Source organism: Musa acuminata, unplaced genomic scaffold (genome assembly GCF_036884655.1).
Source record: "Musa acuminata AAA Group cultivar baxijiao unplaced genomic scaffold, Cavendish_Baxijiao_AAA HiC_scaffold_1138, whole genome shotgun sequence".
NCBI classification, from domain to species: domain Eukaryota; kingdom Viridiplantae; phylum Streptophyta; class Magnoliopsida; order Zingiberales; family Musaceae; genus Musa; species Musa acuminata.
This window is the reverse complement of record NW_027021350.1, coordinates 5,133,123-5,148,685: the sequence shown is the minus strand read 5'-3', so window position 1 is coordinate 5,148,685 and position 15,563 is coordinate 5,133,123. Positions and strand designations below refer to the sequence as shown.

At 34.9% G+C, this 15,563-nt stretch overlaps 1 protein-coding gene and 1 long non-coding RNA gene across 2 annotated transcripts; both read left to right on the top strand.

The window, feature by feature from the left end:
• Positions 1-1,248: 1,248 nt before the first annotated feature.
• LOC135671114 (uncharacterized) lies at positions 1,249-2,331 on the top strand. The gene is made up of 2 exons (XR_010512646.1): positions 1,249-1,848; positions 1,927-2,331. It is a non-coding gene; the product is annotated as an uncharacterized LOC135671114 (long non-coding RNA).
• Positions 2,332-13,932: 11,601 nt separating this feature from the next.
• Positions 13,933-14,565, top strand: LOC103973083 (PRA1 family protein F3-like). The gene has a single exon (XM_065179122.1). The coding sequence runs from the start codon at positions 13,933-13,935 to the stop codon at positions 14,563-14,565; it is 633 nt and encodes a 210-aa protein (XP_065035194.1).
• The last annotated feature ends 998 nt before the right edge of the window (positions 14,566-15,563 follow it).

The window sequence follows — 15,563 nt, the reverse complement described above, 5'->3', positions numbered from 1 at the left end:
AAACCATTCTCTACCAAATTCTACAATCATCGTGAAATAAATAAAGTTTTCATCTTAGAGGTCTAAAATTGATAATTTTTACCTTTGAAGATAAAAGAAGTTGATTATGAACATTTACTCTAATGCTTATCATCTTTTTTTTTTTTTTTTTTTTTTCTGAATCTACTGATTTTTTTTTTAATTGATGTACTCCCCATTGGTATTTTTTGAATCAGGTTCTAATATCACATTTGTTGACTTTCTATAAAAGTTTAGAAAAAAAAGAGAATAGTGAAAAAATAGGTGTACTTTCGACCTATAGTACTTTAGATTCATCTAAAAACATCTTTTATATTAGCCAAAAGATAAAGTATAAATTTTTAAATAATAAAATAAATCTTAATAAATATTTTTACCCTCATTTATTAATTTTAATCTAAAATTTTATCTTTTATTTTATCTAATTCTAACTATTTGAATTAATCTTATCAAAAATTTAATTTTCTAACTCTAAATTAGACGCCAAACATATATCATTTACCTAATTACTGAAAAATAATAAAATAAAAAATAATTATATCATCTTTGATTAATATATTATTACATAAGCAATACACCGATTCGAATCCTCGTATAATAAGTGTCATATCTATCATATGTATACCTGTAATGGAAATAATTACCCAATGCAGCGTAGTTGACGATCCTGAGAGAAGAAGAAGAAGAAGAAGAAGAAGAAGAAGAAGAAGAAGAAGAAGAGGCATCAGTTTGACGTCAGACGTGATGTGCTACTTCGACGACCTCTCTTCTTTAATCTCCTTGTGTTTGCTTTGCACTTTGTTTCTTCTATACGCGAAGGACACTCGAGAGGCTCGATTTGTTATATAGCAAAAGAGATAGATGCATCCTTTATTCCTCTTTTGCGCCGCAGCATTTGTAATGGCGTATAGATCAGCAGATGCTGGAATCCACTCTACGCTCTCCCGTCGCCTCTCTCCGCTCCACTGGACGACATCCAATCTGATGCTTTTATGGCTATACGCGTATCGGGTAGCGATTGGACGGAGTGAGAGGCGGACAGTTGTTTGAGTTTTTCGAATCCTACAGTGCATCGGTATGCGGTGAGATAGGATAGCTCGCAACAGATGAGGAAATGGTCATTAATTGTACTGTGGAATGGCGTGTCCATTGATTCCTTTCAAACCGGCGAAACCACAACCCACTGCCTCTATATAAACCCTACCACCCCCTCCCGGTGTTCCCCACACAGACGCAGGCCGCCTAATACCACTGCCGGATGCAGGAGATCTCGTGTGATGGCTTAGTTCTTGGTGGGTTTGGATGTGGAGCGGTGAAGGAGAATTGGGGTCATGGAGTTTGGTTGACAGAAGAGAGTGAGCACCCATGGTGTTTTCCTGCATGAAGAGGGTTCATGCTCGAAGCTATGCGTGCTCACTTCTCTATCTGTCAACCATCACCGGGTTATGGTGTTTCTCTGCCCTTCTTCTTGCGAAAGATGCAGCTGTCAATTTGCGTTGTCTCTGTTAGGCCTCGCCTCGTGCATGGCGATCGAGTAACAGTAGCATGCACATATAATACGATTAACAGCACGTTAATTAGGACCGTCATACTGATAAGATTTTGTCTCTTTGTTTTCTCTTTCGTATGCTCGTCATCAGATCTTTCATTTCGCCTGTTCGTCATGCTGTGTGCTTACTTTTGCTTCTTTTTGCAAGATGAATCCGGCTGTTTCTTGAGATGAAGAATTCCCTGCTGCTATATCTGGACGAGCTATCGAGTTGCAGATGCGTTAGAACGTCTTTCTTTCTTCCTTCTCCGTGATTCGTTTTCTCTGTGCGCAATGAAACGGTGTTATGCTTTTCTTCGTACTATTATCTTGGCTTGTTCAAGAACTGACCATAATCGGTAGATCCATCGAATTTATAGTGCGTGGCGAGCACTACAAAGAAAGATCAGCAAAAACGTGATGGATCATAAATTCTCCTCTTCTCTTCCATTCGATTTCCAAGCGAATGATGGGGAAGAAACTATCAGATTCACTACATAAAGGACGAGAAAGAATGCAGCGGCGAACCGATGAGAGATGCGCGGTTAGAATTGATGACACCGAAGAAGCAAAAGAAGAGGAGGGCAAAAAGCAATGATGGGAGGATCTCATTTCCAGGTCAAATCATCACTACAGTTGTATACTGCACACTTTCTTCGTATCCTTGTGGAGATGCTTATCCCTTTCTTTGTGATACAACTCAGTCAATAGTGTGCTTTTCCTCAGTTCTCATCAAACATTTATGATGTTTTCTAAAATATAATGACCTTTTTTTCTGCTTTTAATTTTTAGTTCAGATTGGTAACCTAACCTAACATAACACAAAGCATCATTGCATCCTTTATAGCTCAAGAGATGCTTAAGCTATCAACCAAAAAGAATTAGCCTACAAATCACATGAAAGAAGGGAGAAGCATAAAGATTCAAGGGTTTGAAGACACCTTTCGCGATGGAAACATACATACGATAACATCAACCCAGTTCATGAACTTTATGATACGTCCACCAAGTAATCGGATCATCGAAAACATGATGATGAAGGGAGAAAATGTTAGCAACTTGAGCCGCTGATTGATAGTGAGAACTTAACCACCGTTGACTCACAACACAAACTCTATTTGAAGGTTATGTTAATGTTTGTGTAGAGTCTATTCAACTCGCCTCAATATAATAGACAAATATATAATGATTCCTTTGGTTTTTATAATTTTAAGTTTGTTTGAATCGAATTTTGACAGAATTATAGAATAAACAAAATGGTATTTATAGTAAAATATCCTATTTTTAAGATTCCTAAAATATCATCAAAAGCTGTTCACTGTTTTCCAATCCAAAAACAAAAGTCTTCAACCAGAGTTATTTTTTATCTACAAAATACTGTATAGTATAGTATTTTTTTAAGAAAACACTATATAATGTTTTTAGAATAAAACACTATACAGTGTTTTTTTAAATAATATATTATTTTATGGATAAAAATTAACTCACAAAAAGACTATAAAAAAAATTTTGGATTTGGATAAGAAAAAATGATAACTTTTTATGGAGAAAAAGGATATTTTTCCCTACACTCGTCACAGACAAAATGATAATAATAATAATAATAATAATAATAATCATATTTGGATAAAAATAATAATAATAATAATAATAACTATATAGTACTCTTTTAAGAAAACTCTGTGCATCGAAAACACTATATAATGTTTTTAGAACAAAACACTATACAGTATTTTTTAAATATTATATATTATTTTATGGATAAAAAATAACCCACACATTTTACCTGACAATCGTCATAGACAAAATAATAATAACAATAACAATAATAATAATAACAATAATAATAATAATAATAGTAGTAGTAGTAGTGCTCGGATAAATTCAAAAAAGTATTATCAAAATAATTTGGCCATAATATATATATATATATATTCGCATCATGCATTTTCCAACATGCATTACGTGTTGATGTGACTTAGTCGTGACCGGAAAAGGAAAAGGTCCACAAGTTGTGCACGGTATTCCTATCAAAATTGGGCAAGTTCTCTGTACAGAGAGATCCGAATAGTGATAGCACAGGACTCGATGGACGCGTGTTTTCGCCCCCATCCACACTCTACTCTCTCTCTCCTCTCTTGTCCTCTTGTTGATTGATGCCTTTGGTAAAGCGGCCAACTTTTCTCTCCGGATTGCCACCTGAGATGAGATGAGGTGCGTAAAGATAAGCGAAGAACAAAGGTGGCACTACTCCTATCCTTCAGCCAACAGTTTCCCGGTGGTAGAACGATATCGACGAACATACATGAATGAATGATTGCTTTACGGAATCATGGACGTGTGGATCCGCGTGATCAGATAATGCATGTAGGCAACGTTATCTTACGACGGGATCCACATTTGTTAACGTGTTTGTATTCTTCGACATGCATGCATGCATGGAATTACTAAGTTGTGTTGTCTTTTCTTGTACAACTTATGGGGAAGAGAAAAAAAGGAATAATAAAAGAAACAATACGTAGTGTTTTGAATTGATCTAAAGCACCTATTTATATTAGTAAAAAAAATATAATATTATTTATAAAAAATTATCATATCTCAATAAATCTTTTCACCCTTGTTTATTTATTTTAATCTAAATTTTTATTTTTATTTTATTTTATTTAATCATAACTATTTGAATTAATCTTATCACACTTCCTTAATTCGAAGCAATTATAACTTGAAGTTATCTTCAGAAAAAATAAAAAATTTCTTTCGTCAAAGTTTTTGTAAAGATATCGACAAGCTGATCTTCGGTGTTATAGTAGTTTATTTAATTTAATTTTTTTTATCAATCAGTTCACGAATGAAGTAATGTCGTTTACTATGTTCGTGAAAGATAAGATTCTTTATTATTGCAATAGTAGACTTATTGTGGCAGTAGATATTAGTCGGTTCATCTTGTTTTTCTCGAAGCCAAATTATTTGATATGTTATACTTGTAGTAGCAACATACTTCACCTCAGAGCTTGAGCTTGGGAGAGAAACATATTCTTGATTTTTTTATTATCCATGAAATCATACCTAAGCCTGAGCACCAATCTGGAAGTACTTTTTCTATTATCTACACAACTAGCCTAATCACTAGCAATAAAAGGATAATCGAAAGTTCTCTTGTATCTAAAAATATTTTTAACTAACTTTAGGAACTTATTGATCCTCAATGATTTTTGGCTTCGTTAATCACGGTCGATGTTTTCCTTCTTTTTCCTTGAATCCTTGTTAGAATCCAACTTAACAAAGATAGGGTTTGTTTTTTTTTTTTTGGTTGACAATTACTACATAAACGGTAACTCCTTATCAATTTTGACATTTTTCTCCTCAGACTTCATTAAAAGTAAGACCTTTCGTTTCTCTTTCTTAGTCTTTTCACATTTTTTTCAAAGTTATCTCCTTTTCTTTTTTTTCTTATGAGTCATTAGTTGCAATTTTCTTGTTATTCTTATCTCCTCAAGTAATGCTGACTTTTCCTATTTTTTGGCTTCTCCATTGTAAGCTTGTTATTATAATAGTTTAGGGCCTCTTCCTTTTTTATGTACATGCATCTTAGCGGCCACAATTTCCCAATTACCATGACCTGTGCCATGACATTTTATCTCATAGTCATCATGTAAGATGGTTTGCATAAACTCATAAAAATTAAGATAATAATAACTTTTACAGATTTTGTTTCAAACTAAGAATAAACATCATATTATCAATAATTCTTTTTTCTTTCACTTGAACCTTATTATTATTTTTTATATGTACTATAGATCTGATTGAATCATTAAACCTTTGAAACAAACTTTTATCCCCTGTCATATGGTTACTGCATCCACTATTTAAAAATCAAACAGAATATTCTTCATTAGATGTTAAAAAAAATTTTTAATCTTTTTTCACCATTATTTTTCTCATGATAATTTACTTTATTTTTGTTCTAACAATCTTTTTTAAGATAATCATATTTTTTACAATGAGAGCAAAGAAGGATATTTGGATTTTTATTTTTACACCAATAACCCTTTTATATATGTTTAATTTTATTGCAACAAAAACATTAAAGTGTTTCTTTGTTACCTTCGTTAGAGTTCCTTTGACTCTCATTTTATTGGTCATGATTTTTGCCATTTTGATCTCTCTCTTGAGATATGTTTTCTGAATTTTTCTTTTGTTCATTCTTCTAGTTTATCTTTATTTAAAGAGCATGTTCTGAAGTTTCATTTGAAGATATGTTCATTTTTTTTATTCATAAACTAAAAGCGAGCCCATTAATTCATCAATAGATAATATACTTATATCTTTAGCTTCTTCTATATTAGTAGAAATAATATCAAAATTTGAAGATAAACTCAAAAAAACTTTTTCTACTATAGTTTAATCTTTTTTATTTTCACCATATCATTTAGTTCATAATAAAAGAGACTCTTGAGAAAAAATTAGCGATAGATTCAGAATCTTAACAAATACATTCTCTACCAAATTTCATAATCCATGTGAAATAAATAGAGTTTTCATCTTAACAACCCAAAATTGATAATTATGATCTTTGAAGATAAGAAAAAGTTGATTATGAACACTTATTCCGGTGTTTGTCATCTTTTTATTTTTATTTTTCCTTAATCTATTGGTCTTTACTTCTTTTTAAATCTATGTACTGTTGTTTATTTTGTTCGAACTAGGATCTAACACCACACTTGTTGGCTTTTTTATAGAACTTTAGGGAAAAGGGGAAGAGAGTAGTAGAAGGAATCTATAGTACTTTGGATTGATCCAAAAGCACCTATCTATATTAGCCAAAAGATAGAGAGTATACATTTTTTTAAATAATAAAAAAATCTATCATATCCAATAATCTTTTCACCCTCATCTATTTATTTTAATCTAATTTTTTTATTTTTTATTTTATCTAATCTTAATTATTTGAGTTAATCTTATCAGTTTTGTAGATCAATCATTATTACTTTTAACATCAAAATATTAGAAAAAAATATCATTGATATTTTGGTTAGCATGATGTGATTCAGACCTATATACATAAGGTTGTCCGAGATGTCTCCGAGATGGAAACGTCGAGCTCATTAGGTGTCATCTATACAAAAATCAAGATCGAAAGAGATTTTTCGACTCAATCCCTCTTATGCTTAAGTTAGTATCACAATGTATACAAGTACAAATGTGAGTAGTCAAAAGAAATCCTCCCAAAAAAGATAAGTTTATATTTTTTTTATTATGTTGAAGATGAGTATTTATATCTGATTATAAATGGTAATAAGGATGTTTACGATTATCTTTTTAGTATAAAAGATAAGAAAAAAAGTGGTTGTCATTCTAGTTATAAATTACAAAAAGGAAACTTATGGAGTTTGTGGAAGAAGAACTGTAGAGAAAGAAAAAAAAAATCTAAGAAGAAAAGACTAATTATATTAACTCAAAAAACGATTATAATTTGTGCTCATGATATCAACACAAGAAAAATCAAACAAACATGAATGAGAGTTACTGTACCATACAAAAGATGAATTATTAGTTATGATATAATTTGCCAGCCAATTGGAAACTCCTTAAAAAATCAGCTAAAATATGAAAAGTATCCTTAACAAATGTTGGAAACTCCTTAAAGAATAAGGTAAACTTGATGGCTATTTCCACATCCGTCTCCACCATAATGTTGGAAACTCCTTCCATTCTAGCCTGAATGAGCCCTTCTTTGACTGAAACCAGCTCATTATATGAGTAGAATTAAGGTGTTCATGCTTGTTATCACAATGAGCTCCTCTCATCCATAGGACATGAGAATATATAAGTAGCAAAAAAAAAAAAAAAAAACCCCTAGGATTTCCTCATTTTTATACATAATATTTTTTTTCCCTTAAAAGATGTGTAATATATTGACAATTTCCTAGAGAAGATTAACTTTTAAGAGATTCCAATATCTTTTAAAAGGATTTTACTTTCTTCCAAGATATCTAATATATTCTTCTTAATTTTAAAATATATATGTACTTCTTGAGATATCAAAATCTCATCTTTGTCAAAGATGATTATACGAGACCATTTATTAGTAAATTAAGTTTATTTTCAATAATTTCTATGCTTAATATAACCTTCCTTAAACTAAGAAAATGTTTGAGTCTTAGAAATAAAATTTTAATTATTAATTTCTACTTAAAAATTCAGATGAGATTTCTCATGTGATTTGATAATCTATAAATTAATATTTAATATACGACAACAATAATAAAGTAGTAAGTCTCAACTAAATAATAATAGGGGTGTAACATGATGACTTCCCGAAGAGTCATCCATCCTAATATTACTCATGCTCAATCATATTTAACTTTGGAGTTCTGATAGAATTTGATGCGATAGTATTAGTAATGATTGTAGTTTAAATTAGTAATTAGAATATTAAATTAAAATATATGATCGGATGAAAACTGATTTCGATCATCTTAGTTAAATTAGAAATCTTAGTTTTACCTAGAGTTAAGTCTTGCTTAGTTCAATGCATTATATTCAAAATTAAGAAGGGAAAAAAATAAGGAGAGCCTAAAAATCTAGGACTTGAGAAATTAAGATTTTATAAATGATTACGATAAATAAAAATTTTAGTGTTATTTCTATTCTTTTATCACTATGATACATTAGTGATGCCTACCACAATGGCAAGAAATTTGTCTGAAATTTAATCTCTTAATGATTATTAATTGTGCCATATTCTTTGCCTTAATGATGTCATGTATGCCTTCAATCCATGCAGATAAATTTCTCTTATCTCCAAGATATATATATATATCTTTAGTGAGCATTAGAAGATGTCAACTAATCTAATTAATCGGTAAAGATGTTAGTAGTTTATTAGATTAGTGATGGGTGGTTTGTCAACTGCAGGAGAGAATTTTACCTTTAGGAGGCCATCTTTCATCGACTTTGCACCGTTCATTGCCGTCGAGGATAGCATAGAGTGGGGAACGACTGCCCTTTTTCTCATTCTCCTTCCACAAACGCAAGTGTGACATAAAGTATGTGAAATAGAAGCGTTTTCAACTTTCATACTTTGCACTTTAAAGAGGGGTTTTTTCTACTTGGATCATTGCAGGAAAAGTCTATAGGATAAGAATGAATGAGAGTGACGGCCCACAAGCATATGATGATGACTCGTGAGAAGGCTTCTTTCTGCTGCTATATTGTGATCAAGAATATTTCTAGTCATTTTACTGTTCTGTAGTCGTACTGACGATGGAGGAGCACTACAACTCATCTTAGGTTTCCTACGTTATACGTTCGAGTGATCCCATCAACCCCAGAAGAACTCCAATCTAAATTTCGAGTGACACCCGAAAGAGGCGAACATGAATTGCTTCGACCTGAATCCATCATCCATCTTTCTGATCCACTGAAACCCACACCCCTCTCGGCTTCAAAATCTAAGGCAAACATTTCTTAGATTCGCACCGACCGAACGTAATCTAACATATTTGTGTATAGCAACTTGCACTGATCTGCCATCCACCTATGCATGATGTGGTTGTGCATGGATTAATGAAGGAAATCATCCATCAGTCTTTCCCATGGATTGAGTTAGTACTGTGACTTGCAAATCACAACAAGTCTTGCTGTGATAACTCTTAATGTTTCCATTCAGCTGGTAAAACAGGGAATTAAATAGGTATTGCAGAAGGTGGCAATATCACATGGAATTGGTGATTAGCACTTGACTAATTACAGAACCATTTTGGCTTAAACAAACCAAGATTCTGGTGTAATTAATTTTATGGCCTTCGGATGCCCGATGAGCTACGATAAATATGGCTTATGAATGACCAACCAAGCATAGCAAATCGTGCAAAAATCGTGATTGAACTATGATAAAGAGTGCTGTGCAGTCCAGATTTATAAACTACGAGAAAAATTGTAGTAATTACGTAAAAATAATTCTACGCGATTGAATACAACACACACAGTTTAGGGATGTTAGGGATATATATTACCTAGGGAGATAGTATATCTTTGAAATCCTACAAATCTATGGAAGAGAATGAAAGAGATCAACTATCATCTTCTTTAGCAGTGATCTACAGGATAGGGGTTACGAAGACGCTCCTCAAATCGTTGCATAATCCTTTCCTTCCATGCGATCAAGAAGGGGATGACCCTTCTTGCTATCCACATGTTCCAACTAGGGCTATTGGCTAAGGAGGAGCGGAGGAGAGGAGTATAAGAGGTGACAACCAAAAGGGGTCTGACGTATGGTCTTTTGGTTCATTCTTATTTATACAGGTTCCTATAAACTTACCCTAATGGATCATATCCTATTGGGTACTAGATCTTCATCTAACTACCCAAGCCTCTTAGATTAGCATATTTCTACCCAATAATCTCTCATCGACTCTTATTATATCTCATATATATGATCCAATAATTCAAATGACTTAATAGATATCCAATAAGATAGGGGCTCCGGTGAACATCTCATATCCGAACCTCTACTCATCGCAACACATACCATATGTTTGTGACCCTCTAGGCCCAATATCAAGCTGGTCATGAGTTATACCTGTCAAAACTCCTTCTAGCTTAGTAAATTATTATCTCTATAATAATTCACTTGATTTATCAACTATGGACGTATTAGGTCATTACGTCGTATTCCCTAGACGATACAAGGGAATTCAATCTATTGGACTTATCTATCCTTAGTTATCATTTATCTATAGTTCTTCATCCATCTAATATCCTAGAGATCGTATTTTGGGCATGGTGTTGTTAGGCTCATATGATTTTTACTCGAGCCTCGCTCTAATCAGATTCTCTTGGAGAACTCTTTCTCTCTTAATATGAATGACCCTTGCTAGAAATTTGTTTGAGCAAGAATATATAGGATATTCCTCTCATGATACCAAGAGTGGATGATCCTCTATTAATACTAAATAGCTCTCGTAAGGTTGGTTGCCACTCCCGATAACCGACTGTGCTAATCTATAACTTCCAAGCCTATAAGTCTAGTATTAAAGAGTGGAATACCTATATAGGATATCCTTGGTGTCTCAAGTCTAATGACCAGATACACTACTGAGATGATGGAATTGCTGTCTAATAGTGAGGTATCATCAACTATTTAACATTCCGTGAGCTGATCGATTAATGAACTAATTCTCCAATGAGCACTTACACCGTATCCTTAGTATCCCCACATGAGCAACTATAAGACCAGTCGCCTTCATCATATGGGCGGGTATACAGTACACTAGTCTATCTGGTTATCTCGATGTCACTAACCTACAATCGAAATTATTTAGGGTCTATGTTTAATGACAAATCAGTCTCATTATCATAATCTCATCACGATCCGATTTTTATTGCTCAGATCCATGAACATCATAATATATACAACATATAATATAAAGTAAAAAAAAATATCAAATAAATAATAAACAAAAAAGAGTGTGTATCATGTCACACATATCATCACTCGCGTGATTAGCTTACAAGGCACCTATGATTAGCACATAGGCCAGATCCATTTTGGTTGTCACTTCTTATACTCCTCTCTCCCTCTTCTCAGCCAACAACCCTAGTTTGGGGCATGTGGACAACAAGAAGGGTCGGCCCTTTCTTGATCGCGTGGTCCACGTGGAAAAGAATGATTGTGCAACGATTTGAGGAGCATCTTTGTAGCCCCTACCATGTGGATCATTATTAGAGAGGAGGATAGTTGACATCATTTATCCTCTCCCATAGATATATAGGATTTTAGGGATATGCGATCTCCTTAAGTAACATATCTTTTATATACGCGTAGTTTTTCAATTTTATAGCTTTTGCATACTATTCATACAACGATGAAACTTTTTCTGTGGGAAATCTATAACTTAGTTTTCTATTCTTTCGCTACACATATGATGTTGCTCTAGATTTTCTAACAAAAGTAACACCCTTAGCACCACAACTGATGTCTTTGTCCTCCCATCGGCCAAGTGATACTAAAGTGCATCAGCCTGATCAAGTACGTGTCAATGACTCTTCAATAATTCTTATACCTACAACACAACCTCAAAATACCATCGCGCTTGGCATCATATGACAAGAAGCTCCAAAAGTGGCATTTTCGAATCATGTCAAATCTTTGACCTCCATGCTATCATAAATTCTTCACTTGAGCCCATTGAACCCACAACCATCACCAAAGCCCAAAAATCTTTACATTAGCATAAAATCATGTGTGAATCACATCATACATAAAATATCGTCAGGTGTAAGTTGATCTTTCAAATTAAGCGAAACCCAAATGGATCCGTTACTAAATACAAAGCACATCTAGTGGCCAAAAGGATTTCACCAACGACCAAACGTTTTCATAGAGACATTCAGCCTGGTTGTTAAATTGATAATAATCAAACTTATCTTGAGTTTGGCTATCACAAAAGGCTAGCACATACAACAATTGGATGTTAATAATGCTTTCTTACATGGGACCCTAATTGAAGATATCTTTATATAGTAATCTCATAGCTTCATCCATCTTTAATGTTCAAGCCATGTTTATAAACTATAAAAAGCTATTTATGGACTTCATCAAATTTCAAAACTTGGTATACCGAACTTGGCTTGTTTTTAGCGTTAACTAGCTTCATCTACTCTAAGCCTAACATCTCATTATTTCTACGACAATAAAATGGAAGTATTATATATATATACTAGTGTATGTGGATGACATTATCGTTATAAGAAATAAACCTATATAGATCAAGGAATTCTTCAAGCAAGTGGTAGATCGATTCTCCATTAAGGCTCTAGAAACCTTAAAGTTACTTTCTGGGAGTGAAAATAATATACACATTTTATAAAATTTTTATATATCAAAAGAAGTATATTCAAGATCTACTATCAAAGATAAATATGCAAAATACTAAAGAAGTCATTCCACTCTTTACTACTAAGTCACTCAAATTATATGATAGTAGCCCTACTACGGATCCCATACAATCCTGACAAATACTTAGCTCCTTACGGTATTTATCCCTCACATATTCAGGCATCTCACTTGTAATCAACAAATTATCATAATTTAAGCATCGACCCTCCACTATTAATTGATTTGTAGTAAAATGAGTCTTATGATATCTAAAAGAGACTTTATCATGAATTTTTTTCTTTATAAACACTCATCACTTCATATTCATGCCTTCGTCAATTTAAGCATCTACCCATGGTATATTTGTATTCTTTAGAGCAAATCTAAGCAATTGGATTTTTAAGAAGTAGAAATTAGTCGTAAGGTCCACATCTGAAACTAAATATCAAGTCATCAACATCACTGCTATAGAACTTAATTGGGTCACTAATCTATCATAAGAATTTGACATTAACTTCAAATTCACTCATATAATATATTGTAATAATGTTGGTGCTACCTACCAATGTATCAATCTAATGTTTCACTCATGCATAAAACACATTGCCATCGACTTCCATTTTGTTAGAGATCAAGTTGTCAGACATCAACTACGTATTTCTCACGTATATATTGATCAACTAGCAGACCTCCTCACAAAGTCTCTCACCCGTAAAATATTTCAATTACATCGGTCTAAAATTGATATGCTCCACAGAAGTTCACTCTTGCGAGGGCATGATAGAAAATCATGATAGAAAATCTCTCCCTCCAAATATGTATAAATACTTATCAAATATTTATTGTCTCTTTCATAATATAGAAATTGTTGAGGAAGGAAGGTAGAGATGTACCCAAAGTGCTCCCGGCCGAAGCACGTCGTGGGGCTTCGAGGCCACACCGGTGCCGTCGAAATCATCCGACAAGCTCCGTGATGACAAGGTGCCGGGTTTGGAGTTCTTCCGAGATGAGGAGTGGGTATCAAGTGGAGGTGGTGAGCAACGGCATCTAATCTACAAGAGCGTTCGTCACCGAGTTCTTGCGGTCAAGTACGGGAGTCGGCCATCCATTGCTACGTTCTACAATCCCGTCGCTAATGCCGTCATTTCTCCAGCTCCGAAGCTTGTGTACTCCAGTCGCTACACTACCTTCAAGTTCTCCGACAAAGTGGCCAGGTTTCAGACCATGAAGGAGACGTACGTGCCATCGTAGGACCGCAATGCTTGGAGTACGGCGCTGCTATAGTTCGTCTTCATCTCCGCTGACAAATCGGACGTTCCCACGTCAGCGTCATCTGTAAAGCGGGATTTTTCCGTATTCGATGTTGAATTCAAATTAACATTTTCCGTAAACTTTCCATCTTGAATTTAAATTGGGCCCATCACGACGTGCCGCATTCGACGATGGCTGTTGGTCCAACTAATGGCTGTTAATACAACGGAATCGAGCCGTTGCATATAAAAGCATGGTTGCAGTTATCTCGTTCTCACCTATTTCCATCTTTCTCGTCTTTCGGCTTCAGGAATCTCTTCTCCTCCTCCTCCCTCCAATTCCTTCACCGGAAATGACGACCTACGAGACGCTCCCGATCTCCACCTCCTCTCCAGGCTTCGTATCGCTCACCACGTGGTGTCCCTGGCGGGAGCTCGCCGACGTCCGCGCCCTCGGCCGCCCGGCCGGCCTCGGCGAGGCCTACATTCGGATCCGAACCAACGCCGCCCGCTTCTCCATGAACTATGCCATCATCGTCCTCCTCTTCGTCTTCCTCAGCCTCCTCTGGCACCCTCTCTCCCTCATCGTGTTTGTCGCCTCCATGGCCGCCTGGCTGTTCTTCTACTTCCTCCGGGGCGAGCCCCTCGTCGTCCTCGGCTGGGTTATCAGGGACCGGGTCGTCCTGATGGGCCTAGCGGTGGTGACGCTGGTTCCGTTGCTGAAGACCAACGCGACGGCCAACATACTGACATCGCTGTCGGTCGGCCTGCTCCTGGTGGTGGTACACGCGGCGCTGAGGCGGACCGACTACGCTATCGTGGAGGCGGAGGGGCCGTGCTACGCCGCCGTCGGATCTGCTCCAGCGTCTGTGCAGTCTTCGAGATGACAAAGTAAGTGTGTCTCTTCGAATGCCCACTACTTGTTTCTGCAATTTGCATCGATCACTACTGCTGTAGGCGTGTCTACATATATATATGTTACAACTTAAACTTTTAACGTTAATGATTATCTAATTTAAATTTTTATCATGCTTCTTATATTTAACATTTTTATGGATTATTATTGGATGAAATGTTTAGTTGATTTAAGTTTTTATTTCTTTTAAACATAGCTGGAGTGCACTTTAATTATCGGTTCATGTTTGATTCTGTGGCAATATCAGTAGGTTAAGTCCCTCTCTTTTGGCACGAGTGATGTTTCGGCATCATCGTAATGTTCGATGCTAATTGAGAGCTGTTCTCTTTTGCTCCACTTGTGACGCGAGTCTTCCAGCAACGGGAATAAAGGGTAAAATAGAAGAACAAGATTGTAGAACTGGCCATCTGGAAGAGTCGGTTGCAAGATTCCGGTATAGCTGGCAATGGGACTCATGCGACTACCACATGGTGGAATGGCGAACAACCTATCCGTTGTGTAGCTCCGTTTCCTACTGACACGGGTCATTACGATTCAATGGCTAGCTAGTGGGCCGTGATGCACGAACGCCGAAATGAATCATATATTTTATAATAGGAGTAATATTTTTATGAGGATTAAAATGAGAATTAAAGATTTTTCACCAGATAGAAAAAAAGGGGGAAGAGTAGATCGATTTACTATTAAGATAATAATGATAATTATTATTTTTATAGGAGTCTGAATTTGATTATGATTAAAACTAAATATTATTTAGAGCTCGAGTTTACTTAAACATGAAGTCGTGGATAAGTAGTTGGTTTGATATCTATCATGGATTTTAACTCAAATTGTTATGTGAGAAATGATTGAAAGAGAGGATTAGAAGAATAGTCTCATAGATAGATATTGAGAAAGCCAAGTGACATATATATTGAGTTTGATCCGTAATTTGATTGGTGTTTGACTTTATATATATATGAACCATCA